Raw genomic sequence first — 22,481 nt, forward strand, 5'->3', positions numbered from 1 at the left:
CTACTTGAAGCTTTTCATTGTGATGGAGTCAAACCCGTTTTTCTTCTGTTTGGAGTCATTTTGTCTGCCTTCCTTGTTCGTTGGAGTGGAAGTCACAACAGTTGTAGTAGATATCACTTGATCAGCCATCCTTTGAAGACGGTAGACCTTGCATAGCGCTGGGAAATATGGACAAATATATGGTTGATTCACAATAAGCTTTGTTGTACAATTAAAGGTCAAATACACTGCATTTCATATAGTCAGCAATAACGCAATGAATTCAGGGTTATACCTAGCCTAAATATAAGCCTTCCACGACCATAAGATCCACTAATAATTTCATCAATATAGTTTAACTGTTTTTTTTACAATAATCACTGATCTGGCTTTCAAGTATGTCTATGAAAATGTCCTTTTCGTTACAAATTTACCCAGAACCCTGCATAACGCACATTCACGAATAATAACAACTAGCTTCTTGTAGCAGGCATTATAGAAAATGAACACAAGTCTCAAACAATCTCGCAAGCACAAGCCCACGTTCTAGTGAGTAGCCAGTTCATGTTTTATATTTAAAGTCTAGCCAACTTGGATCTATTTGCTAGCGGACAACAAGGTAGTACAGTTGGAATGTTATGAACACACCCTTCTGTCCAACTGTTTGAACAGCATACTAGCCTGTCTACTTTGTTCAGACGTTGAAGTCAAGTGGACGACCTTGAGAGAACAAGTTTCCAATTCCTTATATAATTGTGTTTTATGTTTATTGCACATTTCTAAAGCTAATTAGACAGCTAGTATAACAGTCTTTGGCTAAAACGCTTCTAGCGAACCGCAATGTCCGCATGCCACGAACTGAGCATTAATTTTCCCAGAATAAATGTTCATTAATACTTCCGTTTTAGTAGTGTTTGCTCTGCCCCCAATTTCAGTAGTTAAGACATTAACAGGGTATCGTTAGAAAGGCTAACTTCTGTATTACAGTAAAAATAAATGTTTTAATGTGTTTTCGGTGTCCATATGACAGATTCCGTTGGACTAAACCTCTGATGCAATTAGCGAGTTGAAATCTCGTCAGAGAGAAATGAGTGATATGGTTGAGGGGCTTGGTGTGTGTGTGTGTGTGTGTGTGTGTGTGTGTGTGAGTGTAAATGGAAAGGTTCACAGCCTACAGTCATTGCACACAGCACAGAAGGGGCGAAGGAACCAAAAACACGAGAACAGGCGGACATAAACGCTCATAAAACAACTTGATTCTTGCGATACAATCATTTAGAATATTGCGCAAAAACAAATTCATTCGACATGTCGCCAGCCCTAGCCTAGTTACACCAAAAGGAATAATTAAATCTTGTTGTATATATTCTTGCCCTGTCTACATACCACCTAGATGAGACGAATGCGAGGTGGGTGGAGGACTGAACATATTATATGCTAGGGGGGCCAAGCTGGGGCCAGTTGTACTGTTAGAGGGGCCAGATACATTAGACGTTATTGTTGTCATATCGTTTTCTTCACTGCGTTGCAGGAATTAGCAGGCAAAAGACCATGTTCATAATCATTCAACAATTTATTTGCATTTTCTGTCTAATAATGGGTGTAAAAAAAGTATTTCATACTCCACATTTAGGGGGGCCACAAGTGGGTCCAAAATTGTTGTCACAGGAGCACTGGCCCCCCAGAACCGCTAGTGCTCACAATACGATATTATTGCAACGATCCTGGGTTTATAAGCGCGGATATCGACTCTGCCACTTGAGCATGCTTTTGCGGCAGTCTATACCGCGCTGGACTTCGGGCTAGAAGGTCGAGGGTTCGACACCTGCTCCCTGCAGTTTCATTACATTATCGCGACACTTAGGTGACGATACCATATGCATTGATATTCTCAGGATTTCACATGCATTTTATTTCATACTGAGATTTTTTTGCGATTTCATGTTCCAAACCCAGATAACGCGCGTACCTTTGGCCGACGTACGCATCTACCTAGGTAGTTTGGAGAAGATCTCAATGAGACATCAGAACAGAATGTCGATGTATAAAACAATGCAGAACTGTAAAATGTAGGCATTGTAAATACATCAAAGTATTGCCGTTTATACAGCGTTTGCTAATTGGCATCTTCCCAATGTATACATCGTGCCTGCGTTGGGCGTGTGCCATCCGGGAACATATTGCGCACTACGTCTGCTTCAGAGAGACAGAGAGCATGAGAACATTTGTTCTGATCAGTCATGAAAGAAAAAAACATGCTGGCTCTCTATTTAAAGAGATGGGAGAAAAGCTACAGGATAAATACTGGAGTTTTGGCACAGGCACAGCCGACTATCGCTAATGCTATACCCCCACCCCATTACTACTACTGTAGATACGCCTAGTTCGTAAACACTTACTGGGTGTGAACTGACATCTGCCAAAGCCAGGAATGTTTCCCATCATGGAACACGGAGTTGGAACGTAGCCTGCGCCCTCTACACATGCACGTACACACACTTCATTTTCTCATGCAAAAAAAAGCGTCTTCTGTGTTGAATAAAGTTTCCATTGTTGTTCGAAACGGAAGTCGAACGCATAGGACAATTAAGGAACACCAAATTGGTCCGGCCTAGTAATGAATAAGAATTTGATGACAATCTGTGCTCATTTCTATAACAAAGCAACAAAAAAAAAAAAAACACAACAACAAAAAACAAACAAAGCAGTAGGCCAAATAGAATGACAAAAGTATCACCTCACCGTGCAGGCTTCCCCTCTAAAAAAACAACAGTGCAGAAGAAAGAGAGCAAACAAAACTAAAAAGAAGGTACCATCAACCTACCCTGGACTCCACACTTTTAAACCATAGTCCACTTCTAGTGAGATCGCTGGTTATTGTACCACGTGGTCTGTCGCCCCAGGCTAGTAGTACTAACAAATATGTTTACTAGCCTAGTTCCAAGAACAGCATAGGCCTAATTACAGTCAGTCACAGATACTTATTATAATTATTAGCCTAAGGTAAACACAATATACATAGCTATTAATAGTTGTAAGGTGAGATACTAAACAACATATATTGTTTTTTTAATTTAACCTTTATTTAGTCAAGAACTAATTCTTATTTACAATGGCGGCCTAGGAACAGTGGGTTAACTGCCTTGTTCAGGGGCAGAACGACAGATTTTTAGCTTGTCAGCTCGGAGGTTTTCGGTTAATGGCCCAACGCTCTAACCACTAGGCTAGACAGATACTTAGTAGACAGACACTTCGTCATAACAGTTGGGTTCCAGGCATGACATAGAACTTAATTCAGCATGGGCTATCGACACACTGTGGACTGATACACCCAAATGGAGCCAGCCAACAAGAAACATGTCAGCTCTGAGCACAGTGTGAAATGTGGTCAAAAATTAAACATCTAGGCCTACCCCGTGTCAGAAACAATTCACGAAATAGGCTACACTCGCAAAGGAAATGACTAGAAGGTTAGTTGTAGCGAGCACCAGAATGATTATGGATACTTTCCTTCCACAACGTCATGATACTTGAGAAATAGGCTAGATTTCACCTCATGTTGTGATAGAACCCGTTAGTCCTGACTCTGCTACTCCTATCCATTGTTCCTTCCATGTTGAAATACCTACTCCCTGCACTGGCCCTTCCAAAACGTCACTTGACTAATGGGCGTAGCTCAGGGCTGAATCAGGTTCCACAACTGGGGTTGGAGTGAAAACCTACAGGATGATACCGGGAACAGGGTTGGCATCAGTGCTTCATTTGAGCCAGATCCCGCCGGAAACTCGGTTTTGGACTGCCGCTTTCCAGGAACCTATTTGCCAGAAACAGTTTCTTCTCGCGGCACGTACAATCATTTTCACTTTGAAGTTAAAGAATTTGAATAAAAAACAGAGTTAAAATCATGTTGACTGCCCCCCCCCCCTAAGCCGCAACAAACAAACTGAAATCTGTGAACAAACATGTTTTCACAACTAAACATATTTCACCTTTGACAGCACACTCAAGGAATGAAGGAGAGCGAGAGGTGATGGAAAGCACAATGGTGAAATATTCTGTAGCTAAAAAAAGGTAATGTTAGCCTATTAATTATAAAAATATAAAATATTCCCCATTACTATTGAAAATCAAATATAAATGCACTATATATTGTAGGTTAACTATTCTGTAAGCTGCCCTGCATAATCAATGTTTGGAACTTAGCATAAGAACCAGTCCATACAGTATGCATAATAATACTGTCCATACTAGAGTTTGTTTCATTTTGCAGTCGACCAATTACAGTGCATTCGGAGAGTATTCAGACCCCTTGACTTTTTCCACATTGTTACGTTACACCCTTATTCTAAACTGGATTAAATAAAAAAAATCCTCAATCTACATAATGACAAAGTGAAAACATGTTGACATTTTTTGCAAATGTATTAAAAATATATATAATTTTTTTAAGTATTTACATAACTATTCAGACCCTTTACTATGAGACTTGAAATTGAGCTCAGGTGTGGCCAAAATGAACAATCGGGGTAGAAGGGCCTTGGTCAGGGAGGTGACCAAGAACCCAATGGTCACTGACAAAGCTCCTCTGTGGAAATGGAAACTTCCAGAAGGACAACCATCTCTGCAGTACTCCACCAATCAGGTATTTTGGTGGAGTGGCCAGACGGAAGCCACTCCTCAGTAAATGGCACATGACAGCCCGCTTGGAATTTGCCAAAAGGAACTAAAGGACTCTCAGACCATGAGAAACAAGATTCTCTAGTCTGATGAAACCAAGACTGAACTCTTTGGCCTGAATGCCAAGCGTCACGTCTGGAGGAAACCTGGCACCATCCCTACAGTGAAGCATGGTGGTGGCAGCATCATGCTGTAGGGATGTTTTTCAGTGGCAGGGACTGGGAGACTAGTCAGGACCGAGGGAAAGATGAACGCAGAAAAGTACAGAGAGAACCTTGATGAAAACCTGCTCCAGAGCGCTCAGGACCTCAGACTGGGGTGAAGGTTCACCTTCCAACAGGACAACGACCCTGCCAAGACAATGCAGGAGTGGCTTCGGAACAAGTCTCTGAATGTCCCTGAGTGGCCCAGCCAGAGTCCGGACTTGAACCCGATCGAACATCTATGGAGAGACCTGGAAATAGCTGTGCAGCAACCAGACAGAGATTGAGAGGATCTGCAGAGCAGAATGGGGAAAAACTCCCCAAATACATGTGTGCCAAGCTTGGAGCGTCATATCCAAGAAGTCTCGAGTCTGTAATTGCTGCCAAAGGTTCTTCAACAAAGTACTGAGTAAAGGGTCTGAATACTTACGTAAATGTCATTTTATAGATTTGCAAAACATTCTAAAAACCTGTTTTTGCTTTGTTATTATGGGGTAGGGTGTATAGATTGATGAAGGGAAAAACGACAATCAATTTTAGAATAAGGCTGTAACGTAACAAAATGTGGAAAAAGTCAAGGGGTCTGAATACTTTCCGGATGCACTGTATGTTCAAAACCATCTTAAATCTATGGGCTTTTTTATGTTGTTCTGCTGTATAATATAATATTCTGGTTTTTTGGGAGGAGCTTGGGCTCATATTTATAAGTATGGATTCATTATTAGTTCTTGTATTTTCTTTTTCACCATTTAAAAAAAAACTAAAAAACAATCGAGGGACATATGGTGCTAATTAGCGCAAGCTAAAGCATAATGGTGCAATGCATCAGATTGTTGATCCATTTCTTTGTTTGTTGTACAATGACATATTTTTTTTACAATTCACATACAGCGCCCGCATCATGATTCAATGTGACCATTGACGATTCAACGTGTCAAATGTTTTATTGTAATCGGTCCCTAACATTATTACTAAGGTTATAAATCGTACTCATAAAAAGAACAATGTCAAAACATCAGTTCTTCCCCAAGATATACTTGTGGCTTTTTGCCAGCTCTGCCATCTGCAGGGTGTCTTTCGATTGGTCTTTGTTTGCTTAGGCTTGAAGCCAGAGTCCTTGGCCTTCCTTTGTGCAAATATCATAGTCAAGTCAGGAAGCTGCCACGTCTGATTAAGATTTTTTTCCCCCCTCAGGTGTTTGAAATTCGTATTATTTTTAACTCTTATTTTACCAGGTTTGAGGGACGGGTTGGAATGTTACAATGACACAACCTGAGAACTATACTACAAAGCCCGGATCAATATTTATTCGTTTAAAAAAAATATTTAACCTTTATTTAACTAGGCAAGTCAGTTAAGAACAAATTCTTATTTACAGTGACGGCCTACCAAAAGGCCTCCTGCGGGGACCGGGGCTGGGATTAAAAATAAAAAATATATATAGGACAACACACACATCACAACGAGACAACACAACACTACATAAAGAGAGACCTAAGACAACAACATAGCAAGGCAGAAACACATGACAACGCAACATGGTAGCAGCACAAAACATGGTAGCAGCACAAAACATGGTAGTGACACATGGTACCAGCACAAAACATTGTACAAACATTATTGGGCACAGACAACAGCGCAAAGGTCAAGAAGGTAGAGACAACAATACATCACACAAAGCAGCCACAACTGTCAGTAAGAGTGTCCATGATTGAGTCGTTGAATGAAGAGATTGAGATAAAGCTGTCCAGTTTGAGTGTTTGTTGCAACTCGTTCCAGTCGCTAGCTGCAGCGAGCTGAAAAGACGAGCGACCCAGGGATGTGTGTGCTTTGGGGACCTTTAACAGAATGTGACTGGCAGAACGGGTGTTGTATGTGGAGGATGAGGGCTGCAGTGGGTATCTCAGATAAGGGGAGTGAGGCCAAAGAGGGGAGCGAGGCCAAAGAGGGGAGAGTGAGGCCAAAGAGGGGAGAGTGAGGCCAAAGAGGGGGAAGTGAGGCCAAAGAGGGGGAAGTGAGGCCAAAGGGTTTTATAAATAAGCATCAACCAGTGGGTCTTGTGACAGGTATACAGAGATGACCAGTTTACAGAGGAGTATAGAGTGCAGTGACGTGTCCTATTTATTTATTTTTATTTCACCTTTATTTAACCAGGTAGGCAAGTTGAGAACAAGTTTGCCACCAATGCTCCTTCTGATGGCCGAATGGTAAAGAACATCTAGCCGCTCGAGAGCACCCTTAACTGCCAATCTATAAATTATGTCTCTGTAATCTAGCATGGGTAGGATGGTCATCTGAATCTGGGTTAGTTTGGCAGCTGGGGTGAAAGAGGAGCGATTACGATAGAGGAAACCAAGTCTAGATTTAACTTTAGCCTGCAGCTTTGATATGTGCTGAGAGAAAGACAGTGTACCATCTAGCCATACTCCCAAGTACTTGTATGAGGTGACTACCTCAAGCTCTAAACCCTCAGAGGTAGTAATCACACCTGTGGGGAGAGGGGTATTCTTCTTACCAAACCACATGACCTTTGTTTTGGAGGTGTTCAGAACAAGGTAAGGATAGAGAAAGCTTGTTGGACACTAAGAAAGCTTTGTTGTAGAGCATTTAACACAAAATCCAGGGAGGGACCAGTTGAGTATAAGACTATATCATCTGCATATAAATGGATGAGAGAGCTTCCTACTGCTTGAGCTATGTTGTTGATGTAAATTAAGAAGAGCGTGGGGCCTAGGATTGAGCCTTGGGGGTACTCCGTTGGTGCCAGACAGTGGCTGAGGAAACAGATTTTCTGACTTTATACACTGCACTCTTTGAGAGAGGTAGTTAGCAAACCAGGTCAAAGACCCCTCAGAGACACCAATACTCCTTAGCCGGCCTACATGAATGGAATGGTCTACTGTATCAAAAGCTTTGGCCAAGTCAAAAATAGCAGCACAACATTGCTTAGAATCAAGGGCAATGGTGACATCCTTGAGGACCTTTAAGGTTGCAGTGACATCCATAACCTGAGCAGAAACCAGATTACATACCAGAGAGAATACTGTAGACATCAAGAAAGCCAGTCAGTTGATTATTAACAAGTTTTTCCAACACTTTTGATAAACAGGGTAAAATAGAAATAGGCCTATAACAGTTGGGATCAGCTTGATCTCCCCCTTTAAATAAAGGACGAACCGTGGCTGCCTTTCAAGCAATGGGAACCTCCCCAGAAAGGAGAGACAGGTTAAAAAGGTTGGAGATAGGCTTGGCGATGATTGGGGAAGCAACCTTAAAGAAGGGTCTAAACCATCTAACCCAGATGTTTTTTTGGGGGTCAAGTTTCAGGAGCTCCTTTAGCACCTCAGACTCAGTGACTCCTGCAGAGAGAAACTTTGTAGTGGGGCTGGGGAAAAAGAGGGAGAAGGATCAGGGATAATCGCATCAGAAGGGGTGGGAGATGAGGAAATGTTGAATGGGCAAGGAGGCATGGCTGAGTCAAATAGGAATCCTGACTTAATGAAGTGGTGATAAAGAGCTCAGTCATGTGCTTCTTGTCAGTAACAACCACATCAACATTTAAGGGACGTGGGCAGCTGTGAGGAGGGTTTATTCTCCAGGTCTTTAACCGTTTTCCAGAACTTCTTGGGGTTAGACCCACAGAGAGAGAACAGCTCCTTAAAGTTACTAACTTTTGCCTTCCGGATAGCCTGAGTGCACTTATTTCTCATTTGCCTAAACGAGAGCCAGTCAGCCTGAGTACGCGTGTGCCGAGCCTTCCGACAAAATGCAATTCTTGAGGTGGAGTAACTCTGCAAGACCACGGTCGAACCAGGGGCTGAACCTGTTTTTAATTCCCATTTTCTTTATGGGGGTGTGTTTGCAAACAATACCACTGAAAATATCAAAAAAGAAGGTCCAAGCGTCTTCGACAGAGGGGATCAAGGTGATTCTATACCAAGATAGCCAGCTGTCTTTGATAAGCAACCAGGAAAAAACGACAGATTTCTGGACCCATTCACCTGCTGTCTGTTTACATCCTCTTATCCATCCTGGTCCAAGCCGAGGACACTGCATAGACACTGTTTGCATAGACTAATGCCAACTATTGCTACCTGGCTCAGTGATTTGGAAACGTCCCATGACCACACCTGACACCACTTACTAAAACATCTGTCATTACTAGTTGTTAGGTCTATTAATCCCATTCTTTTTCTGATATCGTTCATGTTGTCATCAATAATTCACTTATAGCTTGTCAATGAAATAGGACTTTCAATATAACAAAAAAAAATTATTTTGTGTGCTTGATCTTGTGTACTCTGAACTTTGTAACTCCTATCTTCTGATCATTTCCTCACAATCTCCCAGATGTCTTCTTTCCAAATATACCAAGTTTTTGTCATGTAATTACACATGAATAGCAGTTACTAATGGGTATGCCTATTTAGGCGGAAATCTACATATTGCCATTACATTTAAGGAGTTGTATGTTCAATAACAGGCTATAGCCTTTTGACTGTAAGACGATAGACTTACCATTGTTGAATGTTTCCATTAAACTCTTAATGAAAAAATGTCCCGTCCTTGTACGCATGCGTAGTATCGGTTTCACTCTCGCCAAAATCAGTCCAAAATGAATCCAATGCGTTTCTATGGGATTATTTTGGGCCTAAACTTGTCCGACTGCCTTCCCTGCCTTAGAACTACTCCCATTGTTAGGGCGTAAACGTAAGCATCTCGTCATTATATACAGATCTTTGATATTATTTTCTGTTGGTCAAGTCATTTCCCTGTTTGGAAAAAGGGGAACTGTAGGGGTGGGTATCTTAGATGGTTGGTGGTCTGGCTGTTGGGAGCTAGGGCGGGTGGCCGAGAGGGCGATGGTTCGGGTCCCCGGTTCGCTGAATGTAAATGTTGAGTAGCTTCACTGTATGTTCATTGTATGTTTTAAAATTCTATAAAAAATGTAATACAAAATTCATATTCAGTTGAGGGTTATTAATACAATGTTTTGAATATTTATACATTTTCCCTATCTGTAATACACATGATTTCCAGTGTTTGTGATACTCAAGGTCTGGGTTGATGGTCACTAGACTTGATACTGAATGTTATGGATTATTCTCCTATCTGTTGATAGTGGTTGATGCCAGACTGGACGTACAAGGACCGAGGACACACTGATTATTCACTGTTGTATTGTACTGATGACATCCTATAAACACTGTGATTCTGTAGCAGCTGACAGTCGCTGCCTTTTGATTTGTCTTCCTACAAGCCTCTTGGGCTGGTGTTTACAGAACATTTAGTGCTGTCTGATTAGGATAGAAAAGGGTCTGCCTCTTTAGATTGTATAGTCTAGACATAGGCCTGCATAACACGTCTATTTCGTACCTAAACAAAGACAGATCCTAGTCTGTTTATTTCATACTGTATATCTGTCTCATATACTGTCAAATCTAAAGGCAGTTTATGAAAATAACGTGTTGCTGATTGTGAAATTGCGCCACCCACTGGTATTCAGAGGAATACTAAGAATGTACTTTCAGTGACTGTTCAACTTGTGGTGTGAGTGTTGGAGAAACTTGAAGTGCTTGTTCTGATTTAGGAAGAGTGAACGTGACAACAGAATCTTGACAAATGTATGATAACTATACTTGGAACAGTATATGGGACAAAATATTTAATTCCACACCCGTAGCAACAATCACTAATCTACTGTATTCTCTAATAGCCAGCACACAGGCCTCCATCCATACACTCACGCCACAAATGCCCATTACACTATTATTTTATGTACATTGCTGAACTAAGATGTAGAGAAGGTGGAGAATTAGGTGGAGGTAGAGAATTAGCCAGTTTCAACTAACTATACAGGAGTGACAAGAGGTGACTTTTTCCTGTTTCCGGTCACAACTTGCAGACTTGTTTACGCTGCTGTGCGTTTTTGTTGCCGTTTTTACTTTGCTACCTGACGGTTTTTACTTTTTCATTACCGTTTATTTTAACTTTTTCCCCTCACTCAACTTTTTTTTTTTTTTTTTTTCACTCAACTTTCCTACCCCGGAGGTTTTATCTGGACATGGTTCGTCATGACTTCAAACAGCCGAAGCTAAGTAACATTAACATGATGCCTTCTAATTGCAGTCGTTGTACTCATAATATACAGGAGAACGATCGCCTTACGGCAAGGATAGCTGTGCTGCAAGCCCAGCTTCAGACGCAATCGTTAGGCAAGGGTCATTTCAGTGTAGGAAAGGATGAAACAGCGTCTGTGCCACCAGCAAGTACAGATAGTAACGTTAGTATAAACCCCCTCGCACGGTCCCCGCAGCCGGACATCTTTCTCATGGTTTCTGGAGGGAAACGCTGTAGGAATGCTCAACCGGTGTCGCTTATTCAGCCGACAGAAACTTTCAACCGGTTCTCCCCGTTAAGCGAGTCGGAGTCGGAGGCCGAGACTTCTCTGGTCTCTACTCCTCCCGCTGTGGGGTCTGAGACGCCGACGGCTCCCACCATTAGCTCTGACAAATTGAAAACCCTAGTCATTGGCGGCTCCATTACCTGCAGTATTAGACTTAAAACTAATCATCCAGCGATCATACACTGTTTACCAGGGGGCAGGGCTACCGACGTTAAGGCTAATCTAAAGACGGTGCTGGCTAAAGCTAAAACTGGCAAGTGTAGAGAGTATAGAGATATTGTTATCCACGTCGGCACCAACGATGTTAGGATGAAACAGTCAGAGGTCACCAAGCGCAACATAGCTTCAGCATGTAAATCAGCTAGAAAGATGTGTTGGCATCGATTAATTGTCTCTGGCCCCCTCCCAGTTAGGGGGAGTGATGAGCTCTACAGCAGAGTCTCACAACTCAATCGCTGGATGAAAACTGTTTTCTGCCCCTCCCAAAAGATAGAATTTGTAGATAATTGGCCCTCTTTCTGGGATTCACCCACAAACAGGACCAAGCCTGGCCTGCTGAGGAGTGACGGACTCCATCCTAGCTGGAGGGGTGCTCTCATCTTATCTACGAACATAGACAGGGCTCTAACTCCTCTAGCTCCACAATGAAATAGGGTGCAGGCCAGGCAACAGGCTGTTAGCCAGCCTGCCAGCTTAGTGGAGGCTGCCACTAGCACAGTTAGCGTAGTCAGCTCAGCTTTCCCCATTGAGACCGTGTCTGTGCCTCGATCTAGGTTGGGCAAAATTAAAAATGGCGGTGTTCGCTTCAGTAATCTTACTAGTATAAAGACCTCCTCCATTCCTGCCATTATTGAAAGAGATTGTGATACTTCACATCTCAAAATTGGGTTACTTAATGTTAGATCCCTCACTTCCAAGGCAGTTATAGTCAATGAACTAATCACTGATCATAATCTTGATGTGATTGGCCTGACTGAAACATGGCTTAAGCCTGATGAATTTACTGTGCTAAATGAGGCCTCACCCCCTGGTTACACTAGTGACCATACCCCCCGTGCATCCGGCAAAGGCGGAGGTGTTGCTAACATTTACGATAGCAAATTTCAATTTACAAAAAAAAAAACAATGACGTTTTCGTCTTTTGAGCTTCTAGTCATGAAATCTATGCAGCCTACTCAATCACTTTTTATAGCTACTGTTTACAGGCCTCCTGGGCCATATGCAGTGTTCCTTACTGAGTTCCCTGAATTCCTATCGGATCTTGTAGTCATAGCAGATAATATTCTAATTTTTGGTGACTTTAACATTCACATGGAAAAGTCCACAGACCCACTCCAAAAGGCTTTCGGAGCCATCATCGACTCAGTGGGTTTTGTCCAACATGTCTCTGGACCTACTCACTGCCACAGTCATACTCTGGACCTAGTTTTGTCCCATGGAATAAATGTTGTGGATCTTAATGTTTTTCCTCATAATCCTGGATTATCGGACCACCATTTTATTGCGTTTACAATTGCAACAAATAATCTGCTCAGACCCCAACCAAGGAAGATTAAAAGTCGTGCTATAAATTCTCAGACAACCCAAAGATTCCTTGATGCCCTTCCAGACTCCCTCTGCCTACCCAAGGACGTCAGAGGACAAGAATCAGTTAACCACCTAACCGAGGAACTCAATTTAACCTTGCGCAATACCCTAGATGCAGTTGCACCCCTAAAAATTAAAAACATCTGTCATAAGAAACTAGCTCCCTGGTATACAGAAAATACACGAGCTCTGAAGCAAGCTTCCAGAAAATTGGAACGGAAATGGCGCCACACTAAACTGGAAGTCTTCCGACTAGCTTGGAAAGACAGTACCGTGCAGTATCGAAGAGCCCTCACTGCTGCACGATCATCCTATTTTTCCAACTTAATTGAGGAAAATAAGAACAATCTGAAATTTCTTTTTGACACTGTCGCAAAGCTAACTAAAAAGCAGCATTCGCAAATGGAGGATGGCTTTCACTTCAGCAGTAATAAATTTATGAACTTCTTTGAGGAAAAGATCATGATCATTAGAAAGCAAATTACGGACTCCTCTTTAAATCTGGGTATTCCTCCAGGGCTCCATTGTCCTGAGTCTGCACAACTCTGCCAGGACCTAGGATCAAGGGAGATACTAAAGTGTTTTAGTACTATATCTCTTGACATAATGATGAAAATAATCATGGCCTCCAAACCCTCAAGCTGCATACTGGACCCTATTCCAACTAAACTACTGAAAGAGCTGCTTCCTGTGCTTGGCCCTCCTATGTTGAACATAATAAACGGCTCTCTATCCACCGGATGTGTACCAAGCTCACTAAAAGTGGCAGTAATAAAGCCTCTCTTGAAAAAGCCGAATCTTGACCCAGAAATTATAAAAAACTATCGGCCTATATCGAATCTTCCATTCCTCTCAAAAATTTTAGAAAAAGTTGTTGTGCAGCAACTCACTGCCTTCCTGAAGACAAACAATGTATACGAAACGCTTCAGTCTGGTTTTAGACCCCATCATAGCACTGAGACTGCACTTGTGAAGGTGGTAAATGACCTTTTAATGACGTCAGACCGAGGCTCTGCATCTGTCCTCATGTTCCTAGATCTTAGTGCCGCTTTTGGTGCCACTTTTGATACCATCGATCACCACATTCTTTTGGAGAGATTGGAAACCCAAATTGGTCTACATGGACAAGTTCTGGCCTGGTTTAGATCTTATCTGTCGGAAAGATATCAGTTTGTCTCTGTGAATGGTTCATCCTCTGACAAATCAATTGTAAATTTCGGTGTTCCTCAAGGTTCCGTTCTAGGACCACTATTGTTTTCACTATATATTTTACCTCTTGGGGATGTCATTCGAAAACATAATGTTAAATTTCACTGCTATGCGGACGACACACAGCTGTACATTTCAATGAAACATGGTGAAGCCCCAAAATTGCCCTCGCTAGAAGCCTGTGTTTCAGACATAAGGAAGTGGATGGCTGCAAATTTTCTACTTTTAAACTCGGACAAAACAGAGATGCTTGTCCTAGGTCCCAAGAAACAAAGAGATCTTCTGTTGAATCTGACAATTAATCTGGATGGTTGTACAGTCGTCTCAAATAAAACTGTGAAGGACCTCGGCGTTACTCTGGACCCTGATCTCTCTTTTGAAGAACATATCAAGACTGCTTCAAGGACAGCTTTTTTCCATCTACGTAACATTGCAAAAATCAGAAACTTTCTGTCCAAAAATGACGCAGAAAAATTAATCCATGCCTTTGTTACTTCTAGGTTGGACTACTGCATTGCTCTACTTTCCGGTGATCCGGATAAAGCACTAAACAAACTTCAGTTAGTGCTAAATACGGCTGCTAGAATCCTGACTAGAACCCCAAAATTTGATCATATTACTCCAGTGCTAGCCTCCCTACACTGGCTTCCTGTTAAGGCAAGGGCTGATTTCAAGGTTTTACTGCTAACCTACAAAGCATTACATGGGCTTGCTCCTACCTATCTTTCCGATTTGGTCCTGCCGTACATACCTACACGTACGCTACGGTCACAAGACGCAGGCCTCCTAATTGTCCCTAGAATTTCTAAGCAAACGGCTGGAGGTAGGGCTTTCTCCTATAGAGCTCCATTTTTATGGAATGGTCTGCCTACCCATGTGAGAGACGCAGACTCAGTCTCAACCTTTAAGTCTTTACTGAAGACTTATCTCTTCAGTAGGTCCTATGATTAAGTATAGTCTGGCCCAGGAGTGTGAAGTTGAACGGAAAGGCTGGAGCAACGAACCACCCTTGCTGTCTCTGCCTTGTCGGTTCCCCTCTTCCCACTGGGATTCTCTGCCTCTAACCCTTTTACAGGGGCTGAGTCACTGACCTACTGGTGTTCTTCCATGCCGTCCATGGGAGGGGTGCGTCACTTGAGTAGGTTGAGCCACTGACGTGGTCTTCCTGTCTGGGTTGGCGCCCCCCCTTGGGTTGTGCCGTGGCGGAGTTCTTTGTGGGCTATACTCGGCCTTGTCTTCGGACGGTAAGTTGGTGGTTGTAGATATCCCTCTAGTGGTGTGGGGGCTGTGCTTTGGCATAGTGGGTGGGGTTATATCCTGCCTGTTTGGCCCTGTCCGGGGGTATCATCGGATGGGGCCACAGTGTCTTCTGATCCCTCCTGTCTCAGCCTCCAGTATTTATGCTGCAGTAGTTTATGTGTCGGGGGCTAGGGTCAGTCTGTTACATCTGGAGTATTCTCTTGTCTTATCCGGTGTCCTGTGTGAATGTAAATATGCTCTCTCTAATTCTCTCTTTCTCTCTTTCTTTCTTTCTCTCGGAGGACCTGAGCCCTAGGACCATGCCTCAGGACTACCTGGCATGATGACTCCTTGCTGTCCCCAGTCCACCTGGCCATGCTGCTGCTCCAGTTTCAACTGTTCTGCCTGCGGCTACGGAACCCTGACCTGTTCACCGGACGTGCTTGTTGCACCCTCGACAACTACTATGATTATTATTATTTGACCATGCTGGTCATTTACGAACATTTTAACATCTTGACCATGTTCTGTTATAATATCCACCCGGCACAGCCAGAAGAGGACTGGCCACCCCTCATAGCCTGGTTCCTCTCTAGGTTTCTTCCTAGGTTTTTGGCCTTTCTCAGGAGTTTTTCCTAGGGAGTTTTTCCCCAGCCACCGTGCTTCTTTCACATGCATTGCTTGCTGTTTGGGGTTTTAGGCTGGGTTTCTGTACAGCACTTTGAGATTTCAGCTGATGTACGAAGGGCTATATAAATAAATTTGATTTGATTTGATATATTTCTCATGAAAGGACTAACTATTCTAGCTATTTACAATGTAGCTATTTCAATTATACAGTATGTTAGCTACCTAGAATAAACTTGCCAGGGAATACAAATGTTAGGCTAACTATTCCTTTTTAGTTTGAATATACATTTTTTTATAGTCAGCCTTTCCATATCAAAGTCAGTCTCAATTTATAAAAGTAGTTAACGTTAGCTCGCTACATATCAATTAGCTTAAAAAGTTCGCCTAAATCAGCAAGTGATGATATGGCCCGGTTATGTTGCCAACCAGCTATTAGCCGTTAGCTATCTAAGGGTTGCTGTTAACGTCGTTAGCGGGATAGCTAGTTAACTCAACCCGCTTTATTCACACTGGTTAGTTAGCAGACAATGACAAATGTAACATTTGGTATCTATATGATGAATAGCTGACTAGTGTTACTTTTCCTACTTGCTAGCTAGATAACTACAGGTATACTAGCCAGCTAGTTTACGTGTGCTAACTTCAGCTAATTTCAACTAGGCTAGCTAGCTTTGTGATTCATAGTGAAAATGCGCATATATTACATTAACTAAAATGATAGCGAAGTTAGTTATAACGGAGCACAATATGTTTGTCTTGTCTATATTGCGTTAGCTAGCTAGCAAGATAACTTTAGCCAAAAGTGTAGTTCCGCTACTGTAGCTAGGTCAAAGTTAGCTGGCTAGGTACCACCAAACTAGCGCTAGCATGCAATACCCTGAAGCGTGAACGTTGCACTAAATTAACTTGCTACCTACCATTGTTCAAGCAGATCTTCTAATTTCATGAAATTCCTCTCATCATGTCTCTTTCAGATGTAGGCTTGCGTGAAAGTGAAATGGTCCCGGGTACTTATACTCAAACTAATTTAACATTACTGGCACATATATTACTCTTGTGCGCTAAATCTAAAAAAATATATACTTCATTTTATATTCGAGCAGCGTAAACCTCTCACCGATCCAGTACAATTAGTGTGCAACTGCAGCCTTCAATTCGGGGTGTTCCTGCATGTGGGCATTCCTGTATCTACAGGAAAACCTGCCCCCATGCATCCCATTGGTTCCTTCCAAACACCTGTCTTCGTTATTAGAACAGCGTGAAAAGTTGCCCGACAGACGTGGGAGAAGGACACTGTTTGCTGGTTACTAGTACAGCAGGCCAGCTTGCTAGTTGTCGACACTGTGTGCTAGCTAGCTAGCGTCCATCGTTCTTAAATTGAGGTTGTTTGGAACCATCAAGACTCTTCATAGAGCTGGCCGCCTGGCCAAACTGAGCAATCGGGGAGAAGAGCCTTGGTCAAGGGAGGTGACCAAGAACCTGATGGTCACTCTGACAGAGCTCTAGAGTTCCTCTGTGGAGATGGGAGAACCTTCCAGAACAACAACCCTCTCTGTAGCACGCCACCAATCAGGCCTTCTAGCTAGGTATCAAACTTCACTATAGATCTATCAACAAGACATCTAACTATAACATAGACCAGGGTTTCCCAAACTCGGACTTGTCTCCCCCAACAACAACAACAAAAAAGCTGTGAGCCCAGGGGGAGCACCAGGACCGAGTTTGGGAAACCCTGGACAAGACCATCTAAAGATCTTACTTCATCATAGATTTAGGTCTAGGCCAACTAAACCGCACCCTAAAACCAACTGTACCAACTAGACATCTGACTAGTCTAATAGTACAGGTCAAGTCCTAGACCAACTTACTTGACCTCTACCTAGACTTAATATTTTGACCTTCTATAAGACTATAGATCAAGACCAACTAGATTGTGTGCCAGTCTGTTCGTACCATCATGCCAACACCTTGTCACTATGTTGTGATGCCAATTATGTATGGCTTGACAATGACAGCAATGGAGCTGGCAAAAGCACAAACAGATCTGGGACCAGACTAGCTCTAATCTAGAACAATATTTACAACTCATCTCACTAGAATACATTCACTGTATCTAAAACATGTAGTAAAAGCTGAAGCAAGCACACATATTTTCTTCAGAAAATGTACCTTTTCTAGTTTCTGAAGGATTCTCATTGCCATTTGATGGAGCTATTTCTCTGAAATGTTTCTTTAATCAATGACTACCCCTGGCCTGGATGAGTTTCATTTTACAGGCTGGGTATCAAATGTGGGTCCTCACCGGTCTATGGTCGTCACTCAACTCATAATATCCCGCTAAGCTAAAGTCTAGGTGTTATCTATATGAGCTTAAGGTCTCAGGTAAGGTCACCCATCAGGCAAATGAGAGCATGTAGCTCAGCGAACTAACAGGCTACCTCTGCTACGCCACCTTTCAAGTTATTTTGGTCCTCTTAGGGTAGATATTCAATCAAATGTCTGATCAACTTTCTTCATTCAGAGGTTTCTGAGTTCTGCAAATCTGCGCGCTTGCATATAGTCATCAAAGGCAGCGATGAATTAGCCTACAGAAAAACTGAGGATTTGAAAAACACAGTTATTTCTCAAGGACTTTCTTCTCTGGGTGTTCAATCTCCAACCCCCTCTATGAATGCAGATACTGTGTGCTGAACCTCCCTCTCTCGCTTGCAGCCACTTCACTAGCATATCTCTCAGCCTCCATCCTGAGCACAACCCAACAGCAGCAGTGCGGCTTGCTATTTCATAACTGTGCTGCATTGCAGGGCTATTTCCACAAGTGAGGGCTGGATTGCATAAGAGCTGGCTGGTGTTAAGCCTTGAGAGCTGCAAAGTGAGAGAGATGAGGGGAGTGAGAGAGCGAGGTAGGGGGGTGATGGAGGGGCGGGTTGTGTGACGCAGTAGGACGTGCATGGAGACCAGAATGCAGACACTCCTTCTTCCCGACACCCCTCCCCCCCCCCCCCCACCACCACCACTCAACCCCCAGACATGATGAAAGAGCAGCGCTACCTCGGGGACTTGTCCAGGTAAGTGTTGAATGAACAAAAGGCTGTCACACTGCTGCAATGGGCTCCTTCGAACTGACTATGTTTTCAGCTGGCACCCTATTTCATGCATTTCACACAGACAAAAAAAACCATCATTTTTCTTCTTCGCACGCTTAGACTAAATTAGGTATTTGCAAACACTTCTTTCAATAGCCGTTAGGTGAACAAAGCGAACTACTGGTCCCCAGGTTGACTCACTTAACATTCGCCTTGTGAAGTATGTACAGTGTCTGGCTGACTATAAAGTCGCCCCTTAAAAGTGTTATAATTAGACCTTAACTTCACTGGTCTGAGTCACAACACAACCACATGACATTTACATTGACCACAGGGGGCAGGTTATCTGGTGTTCCCTGTTCCCCTCTGTTGTCCAACTCCACTGCTCAGGTGTTCCCCCGCAAAACTGGGTTCCCTCTCCCCCAACACGATTAAACAACCGAGTCAAAAGAGAATTTCCCTGTCCACTTTGAATTCAGGTTTGCTTATGGGGCAGTACAGGAAGCACTTATCACAGGGCTCTGTGTTATAGGAGGACTTATCTGGATGAAAAAAGATGAGATAAATATCCAAATAGATAGGCTATATCGACAATGTATGTATTTTCCATTATATTTGTCACTTCATTTTGTACAGAAAAAAAAAGCTCTGCTCTGTTATGCTCAGGAGCCAGGGCATCTACGTTTGATTTGGATTATGTTTCAAATGTTTTTTGACTAACTGACTTGACCATTTGTATAGTGTTTGCCCTTATTAACAGCAATTTTAGGTGTAGCCTACACCGTGTAAGCAGGGGCGGTTCTGGGGGGGGGGGGGGGGCAGGGGGGGCCAGTGCCCCTGTGACAACAATTTTGGACCCCCTTGTGGCCCCCCTAAATGTGGAGTATGAAATAATTTTTACACAACTCATTTTTTGCTATCGTTCTTTTTTTACATCCGTTATTAGACAGTGGCAACGCGGAACACTAATGATTATGAACATGGTCTTTTGCCTGCTAATGCCTGCAATGCAGTGAAGAAAACGATATGACAACAATAACGTCTAATGTAACTGGCCCCTCTAACAGTGCAACTGGCCCCAGCTTGGCCCCCCCGGTTGAAATGGTCTAGAACCGCCACTGCATGTAGGCTACACAGTATATACGTTACAGGATAGCATCCAATTCACCCCTTTAAAAGCAGTTCATAATTTGAATAATGAATTAAGGAAGTAATTACTTTGAACCGCCCAGAGGGTTGTGTGGACCAACGATTCAGGCGCACGACTGCCTCCCTCGATGCACCCCTGCAATTGAAACGCTGGTGACTGCGCATCTGATTTGGGTGCAGTTCCCTGGTTTGGTCAGAGGAGGGAGGTAGAGTGACTACAGTAACAGAGAGTGTGCGTTTCATCATCCCTGCAATGCTAATGAAGGTCTCTCAAGGGCAACCCATCATATCTGCAAAGTCATACACACATGCAGCCGTCGAGGTATTTCTGTGGGACCACACAACGCATGTCAATCATGGGATTGTTTATGTACTGCATACTGCTGTCGTCAGTTGAAGTGGAGATTATTTTTAAAGGAGAGGCACGACCTGGAATATCTTTAGAAGATTCGGAGATATCTGGTCACTCACTGTTTTCTCCCTCGCCTAACCTTTAAAGCTGTAAAATATGCATGACCCCTTGAATGTATTACCATATGTATTCATGGGCCTACACAGCGAATGAAAGACCAGCAACAGCAGTTTGTGTGAGTGATTTGTGTGTGCGCCCGCCCTTGTGTGCATGGGTTTATGTGCGTGTGTGTGTGTGTGTGTGTGTGTGTGTGTGTGTGTGTGTGTGTGTGTGTGTGTGTGTGTGTGTGTGTGTGTGTGTGTGTGTGTCAAAGCTGGAAAGCATGTAATCAAGACACCAACACACGTGCTGTGGGGGGGTGACACTGTCAGGAGTCACCAGGAGACAGCAGCATGGAACAGAACAGAACAGAACAAATCTCTCTTCAAAATGACTATGGAAATGCAACGTGAGTTAGAGCCACCTTTACCACCCACACAACTCCTGTTCAACCACTGAATGTTACACACAAATGTTTACACGGATATGGTAGTATCATTGTTATAACAAAATATGATCAAATATCCTTTTGACCGTACTTCTCTTTTCAACGCACGACTCACAATCGATGAGGGACATGGTAACAGCAAAGCGCTACACAAACACTGCAGAATAAAAGCTCACTGTTCTACGAGGACACAGACAGAGAACAAACAAAGCCCTTCGTGAACACAATATCAAACGTTCCCTCCGACACTGAACTCCAGAGGATGTTAGGAGGCTGAACTAAAGACATGCCCCCGCACCCCCTGCCTGTCTGCCTGCCAGTCTGTATGTCTGTCTGACTGCCAGTCTGTATGTCTGTCTGCTTGCCTGCCTGCCTGTCTGTCTGCCTGTCTGTCTCCCCCAGCCTACCTGGTCTCCCTGACTGGTCTGTTTCCCCCAGCCTGCCTTCCCCTCTGCCTCCCCCTGCCTGGCCCCTAGCCAGAGCCTGTAAAGAGTGCTGGGTCAGCAGAGGGTGAAGGGGACCGTAAAACAAAGTGGGACGGCATGACTGCCCCTCATAAAACTACTAACCATCAACCGTGCAGTATCGATCAACAGCCTTTAATCAATACAGGGCATATACTGGGGCCCCCAGATTTTTCTCTGTCTGCAGTTAGCAAATCCAGAACCACGTTATTCAATGCTCTTTGGGGGTAAAAAAACTAAGATGGTGGATGGATATCTTTGTGATGATGGATATTTTTGTTTTGCGTGACAGAGGCCTTTGGGTATGGATTTAGAGGGTTCCGATGACCAGTGATGAATATCGCTGAGCGTTAAGTAATTTGGGCTGGATCTGTGTTTTAACAGATTAAGTACACTAGGCTTTTTGTCATAGCAATGCAGGGAGAGGTGAACAGCAGGTTGGGCTGCACATCAGACAAGGATAGTAGACTTCTTTAAATACATTTTGAAGAAATATTTGAAGGTTATGACACAGAGAGTTCAGAAACACTCTGACAAAATGGGGGGAGGAGTACAGCTGCAGTCTCGCTAAGGTATTAGTAAGCAAGTCATCACCGAATTCTTTGTTAATCAAACCAGCATTGGTGTGCATGCAAAGATCAAAAGGTAACAGCATGAGCATACACAGAGAAAGCAAAAACGTGAAGAGTGTTCCACTAGTTTACTTAAGTGTGATTTCGTGAGGGCATTTTCCCTATGCGCAGTAGCAAGGAGCGGAAAGCCTGTTGGGGTCCACATCTGGAGCTAACATTCACATTTGACACCAAGACTTTCTGTATCGCACACAGAGTACCGTCTTTCGACTAATTGCGTTAACATGGCTTTCAGCCAAATATCCCTCACTGCACTAATTAGATGAACCCAAAACCCTTCAGGAGCAACACACATCCAATGTCATGAACAAACACTTTCTC

At 43.2% G+C, this 22,481-nt stretch overlaps 1 protein-coding gene across 9 annotated transcripts in view; it reads right to left on the minus strand.

The window, feature by feature from the left end:
- LOC115202183 (bifunctional UDP-N-acetylglucosamine 2-epimerase/N-acetylmannosamine kinase) overlaps positions 1–17,107 on the minus strand; it is a 38,800-nt gene extending 21,693 nt beyond the window's left edge. For 2 of the 9 annotated variants that reach the window (XM_029766139.1, XM_029766131.1), the window contains exons 1-2: positions 16,848–17,107; positions 5–158 (exon numbers count right to left, since the gene is read on the minus strand). Coding sequence is in view for 2 of the 9 variants with exons in the window: in XM_029766137.1 (XP_029621997.1) it covers positions 16,848–16,850 (3 nt within the window). In the remaining 7 variants the exon portion in view is untranslated. The other 7 variants (XM_029766134.1, XM_029766132.1, XM_029766133.1 and 4 more) reach the window with 7 other exon arrangements.
- Positions 17,108–22,481: the final 5,374 nt, after the last annotated feature.

The sequence above is a fragment of the Salmo trutta genome, chromosome 11, assembly GCF_901001165.1.
Source record: "Salmo trutta chromosome 11, fSalTru1.1, whole genome shotgun sequence".
Classification (NCBI taxonomy): Eukaryota; Metazoa; Chordata; class Actinopteri; order Salmoniformes; family Salmonidae; genus Salmo; species Salmo trutta.